Source organism: Athene noctua, chromosome 3 (assembly GCF_965140245.1).
Source record: "Athene noctua chromosome 3, bAthNoc1.hap1.1, whole genome shotgun sequence".
In the NCBI taxonomy this organism is placed as follows: domain Eukaryota; kingdom Metazoa; phylum Chordata; class Aves; order Strigiformes; family Strigidae; genus Athene; species Athene noctua.
In genome coordinates, this window is record NC_134039.1 from 54,299,806 (window position 1) to 54,326,629 (window position 26,824).

General features: G+C 37.7%; 2 protein-coding genes across 3 annotated transcripts in view; one reads left to right on the forward strand and one right to left on the reverse strand.

Annotated features, from left to right (window-relative positions):
* The window catches only part of TMEM117 (transmembrane protein 117), a 225,654-nt gene that overhangs the window by 194,293 nt on the left and 4,537 nt on the right, over positions 1-26,824 (reverse strand). The window contains exon 2 of one of the 2 annotated variants that reach the window (XM_074901537.1): positions 18,736-18,861. The exons of the other annotated variant lie outside the window; for it this stretch is intronic. Coding sequence (XP_074757638.1) covers positions 18,736-18,799 — 64 coding nt within the window. The 5' untranslated portion in view covers positions 18,800-18,861. The remainder of the gene's footprint in view (positions 1-18,735; positions 18,862-26,824) is intronic. 2 annotated transcript variants of the gene reach the window in all.
* LOC141958785 (P2Y purinoceptor 1-like) lies at positions 2,093-8,029 on the forward strand. Its single transcript, XM_074901676.1, has 2 exons — positions 2,093-2,162; positions 7,014-8,029. Exons 1-2 carry the CDS (start codon positions 2,093-2,095, stop codon positions 8,027-8,029), a joined length of 1,086 nt encoding a protein of 361 aa, XP_074757777.1.

The following is a 26,824-nucleotide window of genomic DNA, read 5'->3' on the forward strand; positions in this document are numbered from 1 at the left end:
ACAGATTACAGACCATTACAATTAATTTCAAATGCTAAAAAAAGCTTACTGTTTCATATATCATTTTCCTTTTCATGTCTAAGAAAGCTTTTCTTAAGTATTTGCAGTAGGAGCATGTTCCCTTGACATACATTATTTGCTTCCCTGATTTAATTAGGAAATCGAATTATGAGTCTGTAGAATCTTGTACTGTGTGTTTTTCTTAGACCTTTAAGCACTTTAATCATGTGATGTGCCATACGGTATTCTGCAGACTATGCCTTTTGCAAAGAATAGTGGTATGTCTTATCACCTGAAAAGAAGCTCTGCTTACTCTCATGATTGGTGATTGGTGAAACTTTTGCCATGTTTTTTTCAGGAAAATATTTCTCCTAGACTAGCTTCCCTTCTCTGTCTTCTCCTCTTTGTCCTCTATTATCATAAATGCAGGAGTTTCTCACCTGTTTCCTGTAGCCCTTTGCCCTTTTTCACCTGCCCATACAATTTCATTCTGACCAGTTTTGAGATCTTTAGGTCTACTCTGATCCCTCTCTTCCTCTTCTTAATCTCTCTGTCTTGTCCAGCCTTCCCTAAACCAAACACACCTACTGGATTTTAGTATCGTAATAGCTTCTATACTTGCTTCTGCAAGAATATCCTATCACCTTTTTGTCTTTCATCTCCAAACTCTTTAGGCACACTGTTTATTCACTGTCTGGAGGTTTTTTTCTCTTGGACCTCTACAAGTCTGGTACAGCTCCTTGTCCTCTTCTTACCAGAATTTCTAATGACCACTTTCTTAAACCTCAGCCATACAAGTTCTTCCTCATCTGGCTGTCACACACCTCATTACACTTGATTGATTCCTACTAAAACCCTCTACTAATTTTAGTAGATACTTTGTGTAGCTCACCATCTCTTACCCTTGTAACCCCTATAACTAGCAGAGTATCATTATTTTATCACGGATTACCATAGATGTTCTTTTTTTTCAGACAGAGTTTTTCTTTTCTTTTCTAAAACCACGTGGATTTTTTACTGTGTCCTTCAATTGTTTGGAGTATTGAAAACTTCACCAGTGTAAGAGATGGGAATTAACTTTTCCAAGGTGGAGAGTGCCACAGCAGAAGCCAAGATGAGTAAGGAAAACAACCAATAATTCAAGCAGTAAGGTGAAGGACAGCATCCGATAGGTGAAGGACAGCATCCGATGAGATAGTGCAGTCAGGTGCTACAAGATGTCCTCCTACAAAAGGAAGATGAGGAGCTGCCCAGGAAGTATCAAGAGACATGATATAGCAGACTGAGAGGTGGAATGGTCTGGGATGCAGGCAATCTCTGGCAGCTGTTGGTGAACTGCAAAGTCTAGTTTCAGCATGGATTAAGGCTGGACACATGGAGAAGCTATGAAGTGCGGGAAATTAGTCAAATATGTGAAGTGTTTGTTCAGGGAATGAAACAGGAAGATCCCAGGACTGGTGTGTGCTGCTGAAGACTGGAGATGCAGGATTGGGAAAGGAAGACTGGAGGACCTCGAGGAGACCTGGGTTCTGGGCTGAATCAGTAGGTAGCATTTGAGCTCTGGAGTAAGCAGGGTTGGAGGATGGGAGTTCTCTGACAGGCTGAGGTTTTGGAATGAGATGGGAACTGTGAGGCAGGAGAAGTGATAGGTAGGTAGGTGGGGTGAACCAAACTCTCTGATAGGGCAAGAGCAATATAGTTCCACAGACCAGTCCAGTAGTAGGGCAGCAGTAACAAGGATTCTGGCATCGAAGAAGAGGAAGGAAAGGGAAAGCGCAAACATACATATACATGCTCCAAGTCCCTGTTCTCTTCTTCTCTTTCACTGCTGGAAATAGTGACAGCTCCAAGCCTAGCTAAACTAGGGATGTGCAGTAAGTCCGTCCTTCCTTAAGAAGCAAGCAGAGGCTGCTATGGCAATAGCAATTTATCCTGATTTACTGAGAGGAGGGGCTTAATGATAAAAGATATCTCCCTTGCCAGTTGATACCTGCTCTCTGAAGAGCTGCCACTGCATATGGAATATTGCCAACACTTTGGATTAAAAACGGTACTTGCAAAATAGAGTCGTGATTTTAGAAGGTCCAGGTTAATGGAGGGGAAAAGCACAGCCAGGCATCTAGACTTCAGTAAAATAGATAATTCCAACCTTTCTAAAACAGGTAAGAGAAAGATTTAGTAAGTTTTCATGGCACCTGTATTCTCCAAAGCGATATAATATTTAGCTACTCTACACTGATTAATACATATACATATAAATTTCGTATTTCTTAAAGTACTTTTTCACAAAAATTGTCTTTGGTACACAAATTCTTCCACCTTAACTATCCTTCTACTGCAGTTTATGTTTGCCATATAGGACTTCATTAAGTCTCAAGTAAGTACATGAACATCTTTTTTTAATGAAAGAAATAGTAGCTTAATCACAATACCTACTGAGTCATTAAGAAGAAAGGAATTGGGTATTAGCACAATCTGCATACCTAATTGAATACAAATACCACTGTGTTTTACTTATTGTTCCCATTATACTACTATGTATAATATGCTAAACGCAGTTGAACTAAAATATGCTAAATTCTCAACATTCACAATGCATTATATTTCATCAATCCAGTTGAATGTAAAAAAGGAATGATGAGATGATTGCCTAACAGATAGATGTTAAAGTAAAAATTGTAAATAATGCTCAATGTTTTTATAACAAAACCTAGGACTCCCTGTATAGTGCTTTATTATTTTGATAAAATGAGCTAAAAAGGCGCGCTTTGAAAGCATGTGGAACCAAAATATATTGGTGTGTAAATAGTCAAAAATTTGGAAACTGATCTGGTAACAGGAACAGATTTGTACTAGATTAAAACACAGCTGTAAACAAGCAAACAAAATTCTCAGAGTAATTCCAACAAATAAAACAGTTTGTGTAAAATTAGGGCTTCTATTATAAAGAATAGCAAGCAAAAAGGAGCAAAGGGCAAAGAGAGTAGATAAGGAATAAAATTACTTAAGATCTTAATTCAGCTTAATCTTATTTTTACTTCAGGCCAAATTAATTGTTTATTATGACCTTGTTAAAAATGTCCAAAAAATCCCACAGGTATGACAGGGAAGAATATGATTCCTAGGATATATTTACACATAAAAAATTAGATATGTTTTAAATAAACACATGCACTAAACCTAATGGAGCTTTGCATATACAAGTTAAATGCCATATGAATGACTACCAGTGACAGACTGTCAACTACAACTAGCTATATACACAAATCAAGATTCTTTTCAGTGACACAATGCTTCTTAGCTCCAAAAGAATTTTTCTCAAAAAGTAATTTTTTACTGAAACAAGGTCTTCTATCTATTCCAAGGCTTTGGAGGCCACAGCACAGGTACAAGGGGAACAGAGCATAATAGAGACTTCAGGATTTAGGGCCCTGCAACAAACCAGGCAGTAAATCAGCTCATCAGCTGACACCTGCTTGACTGTTTTCTATAATAGTGTGCAGATGCTGCTGAGGACAATGACAACGAATCTTGTAGATATTCATTGTCAGAGAGTCATAGATCTAAGCCGTATTTCTTTCAGGTCCAAGGGAACAGACAGCCCAACAGACAGATACAAAAACTGAGTCAATCAAACAGATCACTTTTTTAAAAACTAAAACTTTTCCAGCGTCTTTAGATCCACAGTCCGTAAGATGGTGGATTCACTGGACTTCTTCTACAAGAGAAACATAAAATTCTTAGCCATGAATTTAGCATGCTTTCTTGTCTTAATTATGAATGGTGGAGCCCATAAACTTCAAATCTTTCCTGGGCATATGAGTAGCACTCAAATATCAAGCGTTTCATCGAATCAGAGGTATTCCTTTAATTCTGGATGCCCCATCATGTGATTGCTCTTTCTGTCCATTTAATGTTCATGGACATCTCCATCAAAGGCTGAAACTGTTCAGCTGAAAAATTAATCTCAATAAATTTGAAGTGCTTTTTAGCCTTGAAAACCCAATACTACTTTCCTCAAAGTCTGGCAAGTCTGTTCTTAGTCAGCATTGACAACATATGCAACTCTTCATCTGTCACAGTATAATGTTATGGTGCTGTTGCTCACTCTGCCACTGCTAAAATGTGTGTTGGTTGGCTTTGTTTAAGAATACACGGACTTAGCAGTAAACAGAGCAATGTTCAGAAAAAGAAAGTTTTCTTAAACTACAGGTGCAAAATTTTGGACTTGAATTGTGAAGATGATCTAGTCAAACACTATAGCTCGAGTTATTCTGTTGGTGCTAAGTTAGTAGACAGAAAACTTGCTGTTGTCTGATATAAAAAAAATGTCACTTCTGAAAATCATTAGAGCACATATGTAGCTCTGCTGGACATCAGGGTAGCTCCAACGGCCTCAAGATGTAGTAGGGCATGCTGACTGTCTTCCCACATGCAGTGAAACTGGGTCCTGAATCTACAAGACTTCAAATTCCTCTGATGGAAGACCAGGAGTTCTTGTTACAGCAGCAAGCTGGGGGGAGAACTCCTTGTGTTCTTCTCTTGCTTATTATGTTACCTCAGGAAAGCTTCTTTTTATCTCTGCATCTGTTCCCCTGTGTCCACCTTGTAAGTTGCTGACATCAGTTGCAAAGCACAATGTTTCAAGAATTTAGTCTTGCTTATGACCTTTAAGATTTACTATAAGAATTAAGAGGAAATAGTAAGAATATTTTAGAAAATTCAAATATGAATCCCAAGGTAGACACATGGGACATGCCTGCACCAACACAGACGTATTTTCTAATGACTCTCTGAGCTCCAAATGCACCTTACCCAGCTGCGCAATTCCAGCTCCCCCAGCTACATAACTAACTTCATATAGCTCAACCCTGAGTGAAGTCCAGTAAACTGAGGATGATGAAGGTAATAGGGGATTTATTAGTTCAGGTATGTAATGAAGTTACAAGGCTACACATCCATGCTTTATCTGGCAAAGTGGAACAGATAGCCAGCTGTCTGCCTCCCTCCATTTAGACCTACATATAGTCCTTTTCCAGGAGCTTCATGAGATCAGGAATCTGGCATTATGTTTCCCTCATGCAGCTATGGCCACGCTGTTTGCAGCCACTTCAGGGCTTATTTATATCACCAACACAACTTGTAACAAGTGCTCAGTGCCTTCATTCAAAATTATTGAAAAGGAAGACAAGAGAGGTAGGAAATACAATTTAATTCAAAGCACACGTGACCTCTAGCCAAGAGGATTTTAAGAAAAGATAAATTTCCTACACATATTGAAACCCTTTTTAATTGAACACATCATAAGAAAATGTTACTTACCTGTATTGTACCTATTAGGGTGGTGACATTTTAATGAATTTACAGGAATATCTTATAAAATTCAGCTGAAGAAAAAAATTACATCAAGTTTGTGTATTTCTTTACATTCACAAAGACTATGGAGTAGGGAGAAAGAGTACAGCTACGCTGGGTTAAAGTACAGTGCTTCAATACTTAACAAAATACATTTAGAGAGCAAACATTTCCCACCTGTGAAATACACTGTGAGTAGAACAGATGGCTTTCTATCCATATTCACTTTATGGACAGTCATTTAACTGCTTTTGTCGCTGAGCTTCTAGAGAAACAACTTTCCTTCCTAATTCATTGAGTACAGTCTGAACTAGCTTTTTGTCAGTTCACGGCCTGGGTGAACTATAAATTTGCAAAGCACAATAATGCAGGCTTTATTTAGCAGGTATTCACTGTAGCTTGTGTTTGTTACAATTCTGAGCTGTGTCTGTGCACATACCTTTGGAAAAGTCACATTGTGTTAAGTTTAATGTGAAAGCAAAACATTACATTTGAAAAAAACAGTACTGCCAACTTAATGGTTGAAGTTGTTTGAATATTTTCAAGGAATTCATAACGTTTTGAAAAAGTCATTTCTTCCGTTCAAAGTGTGGTTTGTATTGAGTAAAATTTTATCCTGTCATCCTATCAAACACTGTAGTGGACTCTGATCTATATATGGCTATTTGGATGACCCTCATACAAAGCTCCTACTTGGACAGACCTTACAGTTTGGCATCTGCTGCATCGTTTGGAGAGAAGTTCTAGAAACATAACAAACTGCAGTTGGTGACAGCTCATTCTGGCACAATATTCCAGCTTTTATTTTGTTTTTATTAAGAACACAAACTCACTGGGATTAAACCTAAGACTTTACAAACAAAAAACGTTGCTTTGAAATATACACTGCAGATCTATATTGCAGATATTCTGTAACGGGCATTGATACAAACTGGACCATAAGGAGTGAGACAAAATGAATTCTCTCTAACCCTATGATAAGCTCAATGGTTTTGGCCTGGCACATTCATACAGAAGAAAATCAAAAAGAAAAAAAAAAAAAAAGCAGTTTGTCCAGCACTTTATATGGAAAAGTTTCTGTGGCCTTCACCATAAGCAGGATTTCATCCTGATTTTTTTGATGCTGTCTTCTGGATCTCAGTCACAGCCCACTGCACAGCTGCCACATTACATATGCCTCTAGGCCCAGTATGGATACTCTGGCAAAGCAAGGATGGAATGAGTGTGGTCAATAACTGTCCTCCTGTGCTCTCCTCTGCTTCTTCCAAAGACAGACACAGACACACTAGTGGGCAAGGGAACACTGCTGTTACTGAGGGTGTGTGCTTTTTTTCTCCAATCTATTTTACACTACACTAGATATTAGAGAGGAAAGAATATAAAGGTTTGGATAAAAGTTCATGAAGAGTTCTAACACCAACAGCCTGTGCTGGTGTTACAAGGGTACATTTCACGTGGTGTAGAGCTGTAGAGTAAGCTTGAAGTGTTACCTACTTGGAACATAGATTTTTTTCAAATAGGGTTGTATGTCATACCATGTTCTGAATTCTTTTGCCAAGTCAAACATATTGGATTTAACTTGAAAGTTTTGAATTTTAAATTCAATACAACTAATTGAATTTTTATTTTAAAAGTTGTTGGTCTCTCTTTCCCTTCAGGCATACTCCATGGAAAGATGATGAATGGCACATGTACTATTTTAATTTGCAACAGAAATCCTAAACTGGAGTGGTACTGTTATTTGCTGGTTCTGGTTTGCCTTTTCTCTTTATTAGCAGGATTTCTAGGCAATATACTTGCATTACGACATTATGTGTACTGCATGAAGACATGGACTACCAATACTGTATTTCTCTTTAATTTGGCACTGTGTGACTTTACTTGGACTCTCATGGCACCTTTTTCAGTATATTATAGTCTCCAGAGGTTAGCTGTCTACTCCAGTCAAGCATTTTATCAGATCATAAGACTATTTTTTAGTATTAATATCTATGGAAGTGTCTACTTCCTGACACTCATCAGTTTTGACAGATATGTAGGTGCTGCCCATCCCATGACTTCATTAATGTGGTGGGACAAAAAAAAGGCTGTGTTTTGTACCATTGCAGTATGGATCTTCATAGTGATTACACCAATGCCGGAGATCTACTACACAGTGACAGCTGGAAGACAACTTGACATTACAGATTCCCTGGATGGCACTGAAGGACCTTTACAATTTGCAGTGCCATTTACACTCTCCAAGATTCTACTGAGATTCCTAATTCCAGTCACAGTCATCTTTACATGCTACATGTTGACTCTCAAAGCATTACTACAACTCAGTAAACGTCAGCAAAGAAGGAACAGACTTGTTAGACCTCTGCTGCTGATTTCAGCTGCTCTGATTGTATTTGCTGTTTCTTTCATACCTTATCATGTTATGATGATGGTGATACTAATTTACAGAATTAATTGTCAACCACCCTGTGGGAACATAAGCACATTAAGTGCCATTTATAAAGTCACAGAGATCATATGCAGCATCAACAGTTGCCTTGACCCAATTATTTTTACGGTAGCAAATAAGACATTCTATCAAAGAATTAAAAGTATAAAATGTCATCCCAAATGCTGCTGTTGTCTGAGAGGAAGGGTAAGGGATGTCACCCTGTCCTCAAAAACAATGACTTAAACACCAGTCTACAAAGACACGCATGTCCCACCGCCCATTTGGTTTTGTGTCATCAGACCCAATTAAAATTTGGTCTCTACAGTAATCTCTTGAATAAGCAAGAATACACGGCAAGGCAGAGTAAAACCTCATGTGAGAAGAAACACTAGCAATTCCTAGCATTACAGATTTAGCATTTTAAATATTCTTGTCAGAAATACGCCTGAAGTTATTGTGAAATAGCACTTCTTACCTGTGTGTACATGCACCATGGAACGAACAATGAAGTAAAGTTCTAAGTAGCTACTTGAATTCTCAGTGAGAAAGGTTAAGAGCACACAGTGCTGAGGAGCCTTCTTATAGTTTCTGTTCTTTCATCTAAGTGCTGCTGTGATTGGACTGTGCAATTAATAACAATCATGATGCTTACAGCTGAACTTCTCAAGCAATTGCAGAGAGGCTTTCTATAAGTACTTCATTTTAACGCTGACTGCACTAGCATTCCACTGACACTGCCAGTGGAACCTCATTAACCTGCTTAAACGCAACACATTTCTGAAAACAAACAAACAGAAAATAAATAGTAAGATAAAATCCCAGAGGATAGTCAGAGCCACAGTGAATCTTCTTATGAAGCAAACAAGCACGGACTGAAGAGCTTTGTTAAGTCTTGCCCCAGGCATCAGGGGTTCCAAGACCATAGACAGGGCACACTGGTGGTGTCCCCCAAACCCTGAGCAATTACAGCTGTTTCTCACAAGTGTTCTGCTTCAGAGGAGCGTGTCATTCTGCCGTGAACTCTAAACTCATCAACAGGGAGAAGCATGCACAGGAGAAGTTCTGAAATACAGAGGTGGCTGAGCTGGAAGAAGACTGAGAGATGCTGCCACAGAGAGATGCTTCTCCTGTTAGGGTCTCAGCATCACAGTTCCAGGGAAGTCTAAGGTAATTAGTCTACAGTGCATTTTAATCATTAAAACAGCACAAAATATAGGCATCAGAACATTCACCTCCAAGAGTCATTAAATATGTGCTTCTTCAACATTGTATGGGCAAAACAATCATGTTCCAAGGTCAACCACCTGCCCATCTGCTTTTTTGCCAAGTTTTACACAGTACTTTGTTAATAATAAAAGCCTATGTATCAGTGAGCACACTATTTTCAGAAGTTACTAGTGGCAAAGTACTTTTAAATATATTTAGTACAGTTTTAATTCTTTAATTTCCATATTTTTAATATCATTTTGTCCTCACATGTCTCTGTGTGAAAAGAATTGTATTCTGCATGGATATTAAATCTCTCTTGTTGCCTGTTTCAATTGTATTGAGTAAATACATATGTATATATAATATCTAGAACAATGTTTTTCTTTTGTCTATAACTGTGACATGAAATGAAGAGTCAGGTCCTGATAACCTGAAACACTTCACAAGTCTTTGGACATTCTAGCAGACTCACATGATCTCATAGCAAAATTGTGTGCCTATATTATGTGCAGGGGCGTTAGATATTCACCTGATTGTAAGTGCTGCTTTTTTCCTTCGATAATTTCTTAATCTTTCAATTTCTCTTATTTTAAAATAAAAATATTCACTTTTTTTTTTTTTTTACACATGAAGTGTCTATTTGAAATATGACAGGGTTATTAACAATGCATTGGCTTCCATAAGAAAGAGATTTTTAATCCATGAATGGGCACCCATCGGCAATTATCTACTATAATATACACTTACATCTCAGACTGATATAGAAACAATGTCAATGCCATTTAGTGACAAAGGTGCTCTCAGCATGAAAAAGGACAGAGCAGGAGAGATTAGTGTGAAACTCTCGGCTAAATGAGTTTATTGCTCCCACCAGATTGCACTCAAGATTGTAAACAGTAAGCTATTTCCAAAATCAAACACTTGCTATTTTATCTTTCAATCTGTCTTTAAAGGTACAGATACACTGTTCCTTTCTCCACTTCAGTATTGCTTTTCAGCAAGTTAATTTGTCTGTGTTCAGACTGGGTAAAATTCAACAAGAAATCAAAATACGCTTTTCTAGAAACAAAATTAAACATGAAAACTCACTGCACTCCTGGGCTAGAAAAGATAACTTCACACCTCTGGGAAGCAGAGAGTCACAGGTTTTATCTGCCAAGACTTCCTAATACGTGAGCTTTTTCAGGACAGACAACAATGACTTAGACCAGTGGCTTCTCTAAATTTTCTAGAGATTTTTAACAGCAAAACTGTTGGTCTTCTGTTCAGACAGACCATTTTATTCTCACTGTATAGTATCTACTACATAGATGTTAATGTTATTATTACATATTAGGCAAGTATCATTAGAAAGAACTTTTGTTTTTAATAAGGAAAGAAACATGCAACTCGAAGTAATTGTGAAAAAGATTATCAAATTCATTTCTTGATTTGGGAAAAAATTGCAATTGTTTCCTCTTGAAGTGTTGTCTTTGTAACATCTATGAATGTACCCAAAGGTGGCAAGAATAAAATTAAAAATGTCAATTAAAGATTGGATTGAAAGCCTCCAGTGAGCTCAAGAAAATACAATATTTTAAAAGCTTCACAGATAACCCTTCTGCAACACATACGCAAAGCCTTTTGTCAGCAGCATTAATGCAGCAAAGTCTAGGGTTTCCCTGCCTGTGTTTCAGTGTGTAAAAAGAAAAACTGAGGCAACAGTAAGGAAATGCTTTAAAGTCAATGTGAGAGTCTGATTCAAAAACAAGCTAGGGAGAAATTTCATTCTGCTCAGGTAACAGGAACATAAAACGCATTTAACTGAACAAGAATGACCTTTATATTCTCCGTGTGACTGAACTATGAAGTACACTCACACAGAAAGATGGAAAATTAGATGCTTTTTACTTTCTGCCAGCATCACCCTACCAAAGAGCTGCATGGTCTACAGGGCACACATGATGGAGCCATGCCAGCAACTGCCATCATGGGCCTGGGAGAGTACCAGAGAGCACTTATTGTGCCAGTGACCAGGGAAGGACAGGGAAGCAAACAGACAGGGACCTGCTTTTGCAGGGGAGAATCCAGATCTCTGCCAACTCTGAAGATAAAAAATGCCATGAAATAGTAGGTATCAAGATGATACTGATTTCTGCTGCATATCTTTTGATCCTTCCTGACCCCCAAGAACATGAACAAGAGATACAGGCAGCATGGATGGTAGTCATGATCTAAACTCTTTGCTGGGGACTAGCAGGAGCAAGACAGAGACTCCTCTAGTTCACTTATGTAGGACTGAGTAAGGTGGGTGTCCTAGCTCCTCAGTTCACTGTTCTGGGCTCACCTACAGAAAAAGGCGTAAACTGTTTGGACTCTGAAACTCTAGTAAAACCTGTTTTTCTGCATCGCTGCTTTTTGCGTCCCGCTGGAAGAAAAATACGGAATAAACTGTGTTTACAAAAGTAAACCCTTGTCTCCATGTCTATTTCTGCAGCTGGATGAAGTCCTACATGGTCCACACAATCCTATAAATCTCATTAATTTCCTATCAATAAAGCCATTCATAACAGATGTTCCAAAGTACTTGGACACGTAACAGAAAAAGGGGAAGGAAAATCAAAGAAATCACCTTATGCTTCTGAAAAGAATATTCCCAACCAAACCTGAATAATGAAGAACAGAAGGGGAAAAAAGAAGGCAGGGCATTCCTACAAAAAGTATCTGTGTCACAGTGCCTCTGTCATCTGTTCTCCCAGCCTGGTCATTTCATACAACATACCTTGTCCTGGTCTGAGTCTAAAAGTGCTGGGCAATCTCTAAAAATCATCTACAGGACACAAAACTCATGAAAAATCCTTCCTTCTCTTACCCTCAACTACCCATGTTCCTCATGATATTCAGCTGTGAATACACCCTAGTAGCTGACAAGGCTTCCAGACCTTTGTTTGCCTATTCATAAGGGATTCTATAATCCATTAAACATATTTTTTTAAAGCTTTTTTGTTCAACTCGACTGAAATAATGCTAATGTTGTCCTGACTGAAAACAAAGGTTTTCTACAAAATAACAGTTAAAAGTCACAAAACATCTGTTCATCTTACCTGGTCATATTTTTATTTGGAAAGAGATGCTCCTAAAATGTTTTATCATAATATTCCCCAGATAGAATGATGCAAACAAAATTAAATAAGTTTATTCCATTTTGTTACAATGAATGAACAATAAACTAATCAGCTAAGAGCCAAAGTCAACATCTTCTACTGTGACAAGTATGTTGCAATACTGGTTTCTCACAGATCTTTTGTTTGGATTAGATCTGAGGACATGGTGTCCAATTAAATGCCCAACTGTTATAATGAGCTTGAACGTATTTTTTAGTGTTGTAATAATGTATTAGCCTACAAAACTGACTGTAAGGTATGGGTAGCTTTCACGTACTGTATCTAGATTCTGAGATATTACAGTGATGCACATCTTTGTAACATACTAGATGAATACAAAACTGACCATGGCCTGAAAGATGTAACTGTTTACATTTATGCTCAGCGAGGTCACAGAAACAACTTTCTCATTTACAACTGTAAATTCACCATTGTTTTGTAAGCAAAAATTGTTAAAAAAAACCCCTCTAAATTGAAGAGGTAAATTTTGCTACCAGATGTCCCAAAACTGCTTTCTAAGAAAAGCCATCTTTATGCATCCACTGTTCTCCATTTGTCTATGTAGTACTTTTATCTCACAGACAAACTACCTAAAATTTTCACTCTTATTAAGACATAATCTTACCTTTTTTTTTAAATAAAAATGTTCAAATGTTCCTGAAAGTCTGGTTTTCTCTTCAATATACATAAATGAATGTATTCTGATATCAATCTTTTTCTCTTCCATGCCTCAGGAACACTTCACTTGGCACAAATCTATGACAAACAGTTCCACAAGGTAGTTAAAATACTTCACCTTTCTACACTGCTTTCATCAGTGGAATCCAAAGGTCTTTAGGCAGAACAAAACGTATGCCTAGACTGATTCTACAGTTGAGGAACCACAGCAGAGGCAGGTAGTGTGTCTAAGTCCACTGCAGGGAAATGTAGCTTCTCTGCTCCTGCCTTAGAGGAACATCTGAGTCTCAGCACTGTAGCCTCCCTACAACGCGCCTGAAGTCCACAGTCAGAGGTGATGGGATGTGCTGGCCCCCATGCAGGGACCTACCACTGGCTCTATAGCTCCCCTAAACTCTCTTTTCAATCCTTCTCCCAATTTACCACTTACCAGCTCAGTCCCTTCCTCTTAACCTGACTCAGCATGGATGGGGCTTCCTCTGGCTGGGAAAGGTGAACCTTGATCAGGGAGCACTGCAGTTCTCAGCTTTTGCAGTCTAAGGTAAAATGCAGTCTAATGTCACAAAACGTAATAGTCAAGGTCTGACCTAGCTAGAAAAGTGATGTCCTCGCAAAGTACATATTGTGCTAGGGCAATGGGAACCTAGGATCTCTGGTTTCCCACCAGTCCAGCCAATACCAGTCAAAAGGCTGACATTAGTAGCCAGATGTCTTTCCATCAGGCTTCTTGTGAAGCCTGTCTTACCTGATCTTGGTGGTCTCAAGGGTATGAACTAGAAACCACAGGTGAGCAAATGCAGGTGAAAATCATAGCACTCTGCCTTCCTCTAAAATGCCACAAAGCATTTAAAGATTGCTTGCTATTTCTCAAAGAAAAAAATAATAGAAATACAAATGTTCATAAGAATGAACATTCATCTTTTAATATAAAAATACAAAAACAGGAAGATGGAATTTTGCTGCTGCAAGGAAAGGGCTGACATTTTCTTTTCTTAATGGATTACCCAAAGGCAACTGGGAGCAGGGTGGCAATGGTCAGTATCATTCTACTGAATGTTGCGAGGGATCTGTAAAAGCACCACATCTCTCTCTTTGCTTTACAGTAATGTCATTACTATTACCTAGATGCAATACCTCAAGCTACTGTTGTGAAAAAGCTGAAAATGCAGATAATGTGGGAAGACTTAAAGCTATGCCAGAATTAAGGTGTGCTGGCAGGCTTAATTGTGAATTTTGCTGTATCTGTCAATTTCCATTATACAGACTTAACATATAATTTTAATTATAGACTTTACTCTTATTGATGTTATTACTTCAGGTTTAGACAATTGTGCTGATGCAGTTAAAGGAAATGTGTAAAAATAGATATTGATTTCCCATAATGTTTTAGAACATTTTTTAGTAGGGAAGCAACCTAAAACCCTGCATTAGCAATATAAAATGCTAACACATTTGTTCATCAGGTGTGGATTTTTTAATTCTGTGTGACTGTACCCCAGGTTATAAAATGAATGTGAAAAAAATGTTGTCTCTTCAGATGTCTTTACTGCATAACAAAAGAAAAGTTGGTTAGAGGGCACTTAAGTATTAATTATATTTTTGCACTCTTTATCCTTTAAGAAATTTATCATGTTTAAGAAACCTGCTTTTTTTTTAACTGCCGGACCTATAAATGTAATTTCATGATCCTCCTCATTTTTTAATTTCAGAGCTACAATGTTTCATCATCTTATATATATGTAGTGCCTACAGAAACTCCATTTTCCTTCTTTGAATTCATTGGAATCCAAATTTCACAGTAGGTAAAAGAAACACAGCAGTATTTATATCCCATATAATGCTGATGCTGAACTCTGAATAGCAGTGCTGCCATCTCTGTTCTTCAATACTCGTTTAGTGATACTCTGCAATGACTTGTCAAAATAATTATTTCCTTTTTCTTCTATACTGCTTATTCTTTTCTCCTGAAATTACACTGAAAAGGATTCACAGCCTATTTTTAACAGTAAATAGACTTGCTTACAATCTATCTACCACACAGCCTTTTAAAATAAACATTTATAAAGAGTTTTTGAGTCAGAAAACAAAGCAGATTTTGTCATCATCCACCTAGGAGCATCCACAGGTTTGCAAATGGTCATTCTGGTAAGTGGTCCAAAACGCAGTATTGTGGCACAATAAATTGCAAACCTGATTGTAATATAAAAATATAAACATAGTTGAATATGTTTATATCAAATAGTTTAATACATTTAAATAATAGCAAATATGCATAGTAAGCCTTTAGCCTGATTTGAATGAGCAATGCCCCTTTCTGTCAAACACATGAAGTGGAGCTTGACAGAAAACAGACACCCACAACTAACCCCAGTGCTGAATTGGAACTTAAAAGAAACTTACATTTGACCACGAGCTTTGTCAGAGATTTTCTCAGGACTAAGGCAAGCAATGCTGTTTCTGGGACTCAGTGCAGGGAATGTAAATGTCACTGCCAAAGGTGCGTGCTGAACCATCAAAGACTGGCAGAGAGCAAGACAGAAAAGAGATTTACATTTCCTTGAGGCAAAAAAGTAGCCACTTGATCAGTCAAATACAGGTGACAGTAGGTGCTCTAACGAGAAGAATTTGTGTCTTGAAGTGAAACAATACTCATTCTAATTTAAAAAATAAGCTAGACTCTCTCCTGGACAAGAACAGAACACACTGCTTTTTGTCCAGACCCCCTCAGCGGATGAGTGCTCCTAATGCAGAAGATTCCCTCTCTAGTTCTAATCAGAGGTGTAAAGTATGCAGAAAAAAGAAACCCTGACCTGAGACAGCTTTCTGATTTAAACTCAGTATGTACAGATTAAGCATGGGTTTTGCTTTATTTCCTGTCTTCAATAAATATTTGCAGCTATGCTGCCTGTTTCAGACACTGACTAAATCTCACAGTTGCACAAACAGGAACCCCAGGGGTTATGGGAGCATGTTTGTGTTTCCAATGCACAAGATAAATGGAGAACTGATGTTGTGGGACCAAGAGGGAGTATATTCCGCTCACAGGCAAGTCAGTTCTCTAGCCTACACTGAAATACAGGGGTACACACTTAGAACTGACATTTTCAGACTTGGTGAAAAATACTGTTTCATAAGCTATATACTTTTCATACTAGCATTTGTATATGCATCCAAACAGACACTTGTCTGAGCACCAAAAAAGGATACAATCAGTTAATCAAGTACTGTATCAGTATTAGTATGTGCTGCAAGGTGCATAGACATTTTACAGGAAAGCTGATTATTATTTTACCAGACTCAAAACAGCCGTAGGGTTTAGCAGTTGTATTTCTAACAAGTGACTGTGTGGCATCTGCAATATTTTGCAGCATGTTGTGTCCATTGCTACAGAACCAGCTGACAAAACTCCAACTCCATTCATTAACTCTGCCCTAGGTTCCCTTTGCCCCCAGGTTACCACCCCTTTGACCTCCTACCATGGGATGGAAGATGCAAAAATACTACCAATTTCAACAAATCTATTTCATAATGGCACAACCAAAACAGGTGATATGGAATGAGCTTTCACGGGTTAAAACGTTTGCAAGACCTATTTCTAACTTTGGTTTCAAGTTTTCGGATGCTGAAAAATTTCTTTAGGAAAAAAGGTCAAGTTCCCTACTTTGATAACACAGCATTATGTTTACAGAATTAAAAAGTGGAACTATAGTTATGTCTTCTTTTAAGCACCTGCAAATCAGACATTTTGTCTTTGACATTTTTTCACAGTTGAAAAATTCAGAGGAACCCCATGAAAATCTAAGTATGAAGATCTGCTTCCACTAATGCACAAATCTGCAATGACATATTAAGCATCGCTCATTAATCCTAATTTGCCTTTCTAGAAATAGCACATCATTCATTTGTATTATGTACACTATGCAATGTAATGTTATGTACACTCGCACAAATTGCAAGAGTAGAAATACACGGTATCAGCTAAACCACCATATCCACTGTATTTAGTAGTAGCTTTGGAAAAACTGAATTTTAAATCATTTGATACCATGCTATTTGGAAAAGTAACCATGGCAAATACTATATTAAGAAATAGATCTTTACTAGAAATACACTGGATGGAGAAACTATGTTAACAATCAGTGAAACTTTGGACAAAATAACAGTTTCATAGCAAAATTCCTGTGGAGCTAAATCAGATATATAATGAACCCAAATTTTCATGACTAAAAAAAGCCAAAGGGTGTAGGTGTAGGTTCCACAAGAGAACACATAAAAACACTATTTCATGGTAAGTGCATAAAAAGCTAGTAAGCTAGTAGGTTGGTGGGGGGCGCAGGGAGTATTGTAATTGAAAAACGTTTTAATTTTTCCAAATATATTTTCTCTACTAGTTTTGTTTTTCCTTTAAATGAATTAACAATTTAATCATAAAAATAGTGTACAGAAATATTCATTAATATTATTTGTCTACCATATTTATGTCTCCTTATTTAGAGAAAGTAACTGTTTAACTAGCTGCCATATTCATTCAGTACCACTAGAAGGTGTCCCTCCATTGAAAGATAATTATTTCTGTCTGAATTGCTTCTCAAAGCTAATTTTCCTCTGGTAACTGTGGTACTGGCCAATTGTTTACACAGCCTGTAATTGCAGAAACCACCCGTTATTCAACAGCAGGACCTCATATACCATAACCATTACCACAGCATGAGAATAACAGATCTGTTATCATTCATTTTCTTGATAAATCCAAATCCCAGCTGAGCAGGACTCCAGTTAGTTTTGCTGGAATGTGAGGCACGGAAATCATGGTGGAGCTGACGCACTGAAAAGAGCCACACTTTCTGAAAGATTAGGAATCACAGAATCATAGAATCATTTAGGTTGGAGAAGACCTTTAAGATCATTGACTCCAACCGTAAACCTAACACCGCCAAATCTGCCAAACCCTTTCCTGGAGTAACTTAGGGCAGAATCCATCCTTAGAGAGACATCTGCACGCTCATCTGAAGTCTGAAGTCTGAAGTCAGAAGGAGAGTCCAACATTAAAAAAAGCTGTAAGATAGCCATACAAGCTATCATAAGCATATGATCTACACCAATTCCACACCAACACTATCAGGACATCAAAATCCATCTGGAAATCCAAAGATCAATAATTCATATTTCATACACAACCTTATTTGAGCCTCAACCAAGTTAAGATTTAGTGTGTTATCCAGAAAGGCATTCTGATAACTTCTGGGTACACACAGACTGCCTCTGTAAGTTCTTTGCATATACAGTAAGAACCTTAACTGAGAACTGAAATAATTGCACTTTTTCGAATAAAAACTTCAGCCTTCACAATATCTGAAGAGTTTTAAGTTTGTGTCATCTGGGATTGGGTAAGATTTTGGTAAGAAATGGGAAAGAAAATAGGAAATGAGGATGGACTGACCAGCTAAGGTGAGATCTGACTTTTTAGCTCTAAACTTTGGACAGTCTAAAAGGGACCACTCAGGAGTGCAATGTCTGGGCATACTTTGAGAGCCTGGATTTCATTAGCACTTTTAGCTCAAGAAAACAGTCATTAGAAAGGACATTTTCACTTAGAGAGGGTAAAGGAAGAAAGTCACCATGCAGCTCAAACAGTTTAAACCATTAAAAACTAAGGTCAGCCCCCAGCAAGAAGCTTCCTGCTGGTAAGGAGACATGCATGTGGCCTTTCATAAATTTCAGTATCACAAGGGAAGCAAGCACAGTATAATCCTTCCCTGAAGCACTTTGCAGAGACTACTGCAAGAGGCAAGCTAACTAAGCTTAGAGGCTACTCAAATAGAGTTTGATTCACCAAACATGTCTGAATGATCAAAATTGAAATAATCAAAGGAGAAACGTGCTGGTTAACTGTTAGGGAGGAAAGCCTTTTCTACCTACCTCTGTATGTTAATATGGCAAAAGGTTGTTCCCTGGGAAGTCTGATGCTACTACAGAAAAGCATTCCACCTGTAAAGGTGCATCTGTCCAACTTTTAGATGAATGACAATTTATATAGTTCAGGATCTAAGAGAAAAAGAAATAATAAAGACATGTCAGTGATGCAGCTTTCAGGTCCAGAATGCTTTATGTGCAGCATGGCAGTGCACAGCATCTTCATCTTCAAATAGCCAAAAAAGAGCTCTCTGTCTTGAGACACTAGTGCCTTAACAAGGAACAGACACAGAAAACAGTACATGGCACTTGTTTCCTTGAATGTATGGATCACTTTCTCAGTTTTGCTGCTGAACATTTCCAGATCTTTCAGAGGAAGATCCTTTCCCTCTCAGAGTAAGGAATTCAAACCTCTTCAATAGAGTAAAAAATGTCTTTGCTCATTTTGGAGTTGCATTTATTTTAGGAATATCTTGTTAGACTACATTCCTATGTGTATTGAAAAATAATCATAAATTTTGTCTTGAGGCATTGACAATGACTCAAATTACAAAAATACCAAGTGAGACTTCTTGAGAGGTCTAGTTATAAAGGAGTTCAATTTCAAACAATATGAATTATTCAGTTAGAAATGAATAATGCCTTTCATAGTGCCAAAGACACCTAAGTGACACTGACATACTTAGCAATACACATGTTTTTCCTTCTCTGAGGAAGTGGTTTTTGAAGAACTTCACCTTTCCATCACACCAAGGAAATGACTAGAACAGGCTTAACTTGCTTCCCTCAAGAAGACAAAATAATGTAAGATTGCTTTATGGCATGTCTCTTGAGGAATGAGGTTTCTAACTATAAAAATGAAAAAGAGGGATTAAATATATACTTACATTGAATGTACCTCAATGTAAGTAATGTGCAAATTCCTATGGGGAATTTCTACGGGGAAGAACTCGTACAGTATCAGGGGAAACAGAAGAACTACAAATTTATGAGTGACCACCAGAGGACACAATACCAAATGAGAGTTTTGCAGCACATGTATGACAAAACCACAACATTTAAGACAAAAAGGATTTTGACTCTCTGGGGTTCATGGGTATTGGTAGAGCGCGGAGGTTAACTTTTTCAGGTACGTTGTTGGCCAACCCTGCGCAGGCAGCAGTGCTGCAGTGTAGCCCCTTTGACTCTGAAGAGACCACTGATGCCTGCATTCATTCTGGTAGGTACCACTAGCATGGTGATCAGAAACACAGTCTCGAGAAGTTTGCTTTTTTATCTGCAGCCTAAGAGATGGAAATCTGTAGATATCCCCAAGAGAGTAGTACTCCTGGTTTACTCTTTGAATTTAGACAGGTCATACAGAAGTGACCTCTAATTTAGATAAAAATTGATACACCTTTGGCTGCCACAGAGAGGAGGCGCACGAGATAGAAGCATGGCCCCAAACCACTTCAAAATTGTCTAAACTGGTATGCATCAACAAGAACATCAAGCACAGTGGAAGGTATGGAGAAAACTATTTGCATAGACTTTATATTTTCATTTGCTGTACAGAAGTGATACAAAATTGAATGCTGTGCTAAGCCCCTAAGCTCCTCCCAGGTCAGGAGCTTCACATAAAATACTAGTTTTCAGTTTCTCCTTCACCTTCTATACCTCCAGCACATTACACTGTTAAGAATAAATTAAGATCCATATTTTTGTCACTTGTATCTATGACCAGAGATTAGCAAGAGCGCTAGGATATTTCTGAGGTTTTAATTAAAGCTGGGATCTCTCAATTTTTAGGCCTTGTGCCCTTCTTCTCAAGTAATCTAAAATTAAATATGGTTGCTGCTGTGACTCTCTAGGAACACTTTCCTCAATCTTGCCTCATCTCTTTATGCTCTCCCTGACATAATTCTTATTTTCATTATTTGTTTAGCATGTCTGACTTTAGCTGAATCTTGTACAGATTTAGTTTCTTCGATTTCGTATTAAATGAAAGTGTGCTTCTCAGTAGACACACTGCATCAGTCCCAGAAATAGAAAACATTATTTAGCATGTGCATAAGTGAGCCAAAGCCTTAAGCAGCTGTCCACTTTGAAAGATCATATCCCAGTGTTGCAGATGAAAGATTAATTCAAGGCTCGACAGAAGAATCTGCCTCTTTTCAACTAATAGTTTGGTTTTAAACATTTTCTTTTTTCTGGGCTTTGGGCAAATGGCCAAACCCAACAAATTTCCCAGTATCTTAATAGAAGTAGGAGGATGAAGGAGTCAGTAAATTTGGGTACATGTGAAAATTTGAGAAGGATTTGCCTCTTAATAACAGGTAGGCAGGAACAAAGACTACTGCTAACTACTAGCTTTATAATTTGTCTTCAGAATGACTGTCAAAGGCATCTAAAAATAGACATATTTTTGTTTGAATTCTGAACAAAATGTTGGGGGATGGGAAACTATTCTGACAGTTATTGGTATAGTCTTTGCTATTCCTGTGCCTTTATCTCAGCATCCACAATGGGCTACTGAGTCAGCAGCATTAAATATTTTGCATATTTATATCAAATAGGAAAACACTCAGTGTTTTTCTAATTACCATTATAATACCATCATAACCATCATTAAATTAGCATCAGCATTTTTACTGGGCAATTTCAGAAGGAGAGTCTTGTTCCCAAACACCTATGTAGTCATCTGCTCCTAGGCTGTACTGCAGCGACTGGTCTGCTGCAAAAGTGAAAGTCAGTTCTAATGAGGCCTTCATAATGGCACCAAGGAACCAGAAGGTGCTGCTGCTTGGGCAATAACTGAGGGCTATTTGTGGATTAAAAATTAAAAGCATTCCTAAAAGGTAGGTATGTGATACATGGTGAAACTGACCCTGCTGAGGACTAAAATGCAGCTGTCTCTGGAGCAAAACATGATAGATGGGTAAGAACATCTCACCTTACTTAGAAAGCAAAGGAAAGTATAATGCTTTATCTGAACCAAACTTTGAGAAAATTTGGATGAAAAGTCCTTTGTTTGTAAAAGCTTCACATCATCATTGCTTCTTAAAATGACTTACTCAATACTTACTGTTCATGTCTCAGTTCACCTTGCCCTAAGGCTCTGCTGCTACCTCTACCCAGACGCCCACTCTGCCCCTGGGAGGCTCCTTTCCCACACCTGGGAGAGTGTGAATCCTCAAAGCAGAAAAGTCTCTGCTGTTCCTGCCATCCCCTAGCAAGTGCTGCCCAGTGGGGAACAGGGTACTGCCCCTTCTGATGAAAAGAGAGAAAGAAGAAAGCAGAAAACTTGTTTTCCAGCATCTGAAATGAAGTTATATGCCTCATCTGCCTCAGGAATCACATTTAGAATATTGTGCTACTGTCTCATAGGGCACAATTACTGATACCTCCTCCTCAAAAGTCACTCTGGTTACAGAGTACATTTACAATTTATTTTTTTTTACGTTTGCCATATTAAAAATATCTATAAGAAATGTATAAACCACACTTACTACTTACTAAATAGTTCTTAAATCCTGAGAACCTATTCAAAGTTTTTTAAAGCCCAGAATGTTGGGGATTTTCCTTCATCTTGGAATTTTTTTTAAAAATAATATATAACTTTATAAGACTGACATACAGGCTGACTTAGAGTCACAGCAGAATCACACAAAAAGAAATGTTGCCTGGTACATTAAGGACCTTCATGCCACCCTGACAGCCTAAGGGGACCTTTGAAAGGACACAGCACAACCAAGGACATCATGTTCTCCTTGGGGCTCTTCATCAGGCACATGGTGAGGTGATGTTCCACACTAATATCCTCTCCATCTCTTTGCTGTGTGGAGTAAGGATAGAAGAAATTTGCCCCTGCACTAGGCTGCACCTGCACTATGCCCATCAGGCTGCTTCTGCTAGGAATAAGCTCACTTCTATTTCTGGAAATCGGGGAATGGAGACATACTATTCCTGTAAGTGGCAGGCATCATTCCAAACTCACTCTAGTCTCAAATGGAAAGAAAAATCTGAAAGTCACGTCAAAAAGATCAAAACACAGAGTTGACACATCAATACGAAGTAGCAATGAACTTATTTTTAGTTTTCAGTCACTGGATGCTAAATATTCTCTCGAGCCTTCCCATTACAGATAATCTGACACATGTAGCTCTTCTCCCAGTCTCATGCTGCTGCTTGGGGAATGGGACATGGACCTCCAGTAGAATCAAAGCTTTCACTGAAGAGGGAATAATCTTTTTTGTAGCTACTGCCTGTACCTCTCCTGTTAAACTCTATAATTTACTACCCAGAGGTAATATGGTATGAGACCGATACCACAACTAATGCTAAGACCAGAAAATGGCAGTCCTCAGCCTGAAGAGAGGAAGTAGTAATATGTTTTGGCTCTTCTGAAAATACAAGAGTAAAAGAAGAAATTAGGAGGTCACTTGCATGCTTTTCATTTATATTTGAAAGGTCACTTGTGGTGTCTCTCATGAATGATGTAAAGTTTATTTTTAACTGACATCTTAATTACTGGCAATGTGCCAGAGCTGGAATCTGATGAGCCTGCACTCATTCAGTGGCTGGCTGTGAGCTTCTCCCTTTTTGTACTTTTTGTTGAGGATTCTGACTCTCAGAAATGCTTGCTCACAGTCATTTGTGTGTTATTATTAGCAAACTGTTAGATTGGCCCCTTGGCACACATTTTGTAGGACCAAAATAATCTTATTGTATTGCTTCAACATTTTACTGGAAACAAAAGAGGTGAATTCATTGTGAAGCAATCACAGTAGACCTTGAATGCCTTCAACAGCATTAACTCCATCACTGTTATTGAAAATCATACTGAACAGCATCTTGAACACAGTAATTTTTTTACCAACTATCACATTAGTTGCTTTCTATTAGGCTGAAGTCATCAATGGAAAAGCCAAGAACAAAGTTGCTGGGTATTAAGTGACAGATCTTATTGTAATGTAAGATACAGAGCTGACAAAAGAAAAGAATATGCTCTATCAATCAGGTTAAGAATTTTATGCAAGTATTGCCATACACCCATCACTCGGTCCTACAGATGGTGGCACAACTGTTCATGTAACTACTATCAAACAAGAACAGGAAACAATCTGGCTGAAAAACAACCATGCAGAAATCTTATCACATCTCCTTTTTTTCTTTTTTTTTTTTTTTTTCAAAACAGATTGCTTTTGGTTCATTAGCTATTGCACAAGCACCACTATGAAAGTGATATGCCACAGCAATACTAGCAATACCGCAGCCCAGATTTGACACTAACATGACCCCTAATTGTATCAGGATACTAATTAATCATGTATGTACTACTGTACTAATTTATCCTATGTCTGTTAGCTGCCTAAGAGATGCACTTTTCTTATGTAATGCACACTTTAAGTGTATTGATACACACCTTAACTTTCAGCATAAAAGCAGACACTGAAGAGTCTGTTTATAATAGGTTTGCAGTATCTTTTACAGCCTTCTAGATAAGATGTCTGACAAAAAGAGTAATACTTTCAGACAGCAGGTCCTCAGTGGGTGTTTCGTTTGAAACTGTCTATCAAGAAATTGCTCCCAGCATGGCACTCCTGTCCATTAAAAAACTTGCAACTTTAGTGGGTACTCACAGCTCACTGCAATTCCTATGACTGCTTTATTTATTCACTCCAGTGTCTATGAAGCTCAGATTATCATTTAATTCTAAACAAACTCCACACTGTGAAGATTTGTAAGAGAGCAACCCATTAAATTTAACATTTATTCAACAGTTCTAATTGGCTTGCAGTATTATGATGATTCCCATTTTAATATTCTATATATCTTGTTTTCCACAATATATTATAACACATTAAGCATTTAGTTTCCATCCATGCAACTTAGAAAGGAACTTAAAAATATGAATCTAGGCACATGCATTGGCAATTGAATAAAACCCAGTCACTGTAATCATGGGCTTTTAATCAGATTTCAATACATCTTTACAATCACTTAGAATCAGAAAAATGGGCAGGTAGACACATGCACATTTTGTAGTATGTCTTTAAAAACTGATGTATGTAATATGCAGCATAAGCTAATGATTATAACACATGGAAAACAGTCAAATCAAAGATGCTGGACAGAAAAAAATGAAGATACTAATTTTCCAAGTATCTGCCAATTTATCCATGCTGCTAAAAGTCTATTCAAATGAAAGATGATTTAAATTTACATGATAGATCATATTTATATATACACTGATGGAAAACACACAGCCTGAACTCAGAATTTGGGCCTGAGATTGGAGTACAGAACTGCAACTGTGCATACACTGAGAAGGTGCCAATTAAAACATACACATTCTACACACTAAAGACTGTTATTTCCAGACAGTGGCCCAGAGCAATATGAAAAATGTGCAAGAGCTTATTCAGGAATTTCTTTTAAGTTGGGATTTAAGATCTGAATGCATTTTCTGAATGCACGGTGTTATCAAATGTGGTCCGTTTGTAAGCTCTTTCTGCTTTTAATAAAGCAGAAAATAAATCAAGAAATGTCTTAAGTGCAAAGAATTTACCACTTTTCCCTGCCTCAAGTAACTTTCTCCTGCAGAACAAAATACAACAGGGGTATATATCTTTATTTTTTATTTCCTCAAACTTCCAATAATCATCTATGACCATTCATTTTCTGTTGCAAAATAAAAAGCACAGCAAAACACAATACCTAATCAAATAGAAGATAAGCCTAGTGATGAAGCAAAAGAATATAGTGGATAACAGGCAAAAGACAATTTTTAAATTCCATTTGTTCTGACCATATGCCATAAAGATATAAAGAATGTACTAGATAAAGGCTGTTTTCCTTGGAAATATTTATCATGGGAGATGTTTATCAAATGAAGTAAGTTATTTCTTGACTGAAGAGCAAGAAACGTAATTGTTTTCTAATCTTGTTTTAAGTCATGAGCAATGTCTTTAAGGAGTCCCTGAAGAGGTTACTGTTCAAAGGTTGCAATGAATATTATCAACAGAAGACATTCCACCATGTCATCTAGTCAAGATCTCTACTTCTTAATAACATGGTTTACTTACCCCCTTATCTTTCTGTAAACTCAGAAAGATGAAGCCTAAAATTTCCAGTACCCTTCTCTTTCTACTTTTAGAAACATAACATGCTTGAACTTATTTCTGTTATTTTTATAGTTCATGACAGTCATGACTTTCAGACAGTGGCTGTTACAGATAGTAAACTGTATTACAATGCAGTTCTAGCGACACTATTTTTCTAGTTCATATGCAAACTCAGCAGCAAGAAATACAGAAGACAAGGGACAAAAGAGCAGGAAGGGCATAGAGAAAGAAAATCTTTTCCCTTCCTCTTCACCTAAAGTGAGATGTGCAGACTAATCCTTCTCAATTTCAATCTGCAGCCTATACTGTGAGCCAAGATTTGACAGGGGAAGATTGACTGGTGCTATTTGGTTTCCTGGCTGCAGGAAGTTATACACAGGCCACAAGAAACAACCAGTCACAGTTTCCTCTACAAACAAAATTTAGCAGAGAAAAAATAAATAAATGAACAAGGATTAAAAACCAGAATGGTTCCAAGTAATTATACATTTTAAAAAAGGTTTAAATAGAAAAATAAAATATAAGCAGCAGATTCTTTAAAAGATAGACTAGGAAAATTAAAAACAATAAAGGGGTGAATTCGTTAAGCACTTGATGCCAGAAGATCCAGAGGGCATACTCAATGAGGATCTCAACAAAAGGAGGGATTTCTAGGTAGTGAAGACATTAAAATAGTGGCAAATAACTGGCAGGAAAGTTTTCATCACGATCTGTACAAATCTTCTGGAGACCTAGAGATACACTCAACCTGTAAACCCACATCATCATCTCATCAATGCAACTGCTATGTGCACTAGCTAGTTTACAGCTAGCATGGCCACATCAATCAGCAATACAGTCAGCTCTTCAGTCACACAGACTGCCATCTGCTCTCCGTGTATCACAAGAAACAGCATATTTCCACTGACACACTGTGTGGGTGCAATCCCACAGCACTCAAGCCAACACAACGTAGGGCGGCCGTGGCCCCCAGCTATCTTGGCTGCATA

Excerpts from the sequence above, each read along its gene's own strand:
- LOC141958785 (XM_074901676.1), top strand. The coding sequence starts at position 2,093 with ATGGAGGGGAAAAGCACAGCCAGGCATCTAGACTTCAGTAAAATAGAT. Across the intron at positions 2,163-7,013 it reads TTCCAACCTTTCTAAAACAG|GCATACTCCATGGAAAGATG; the intron begins GTAAGAGAAAGA and ends CTTTCCCTTCAG.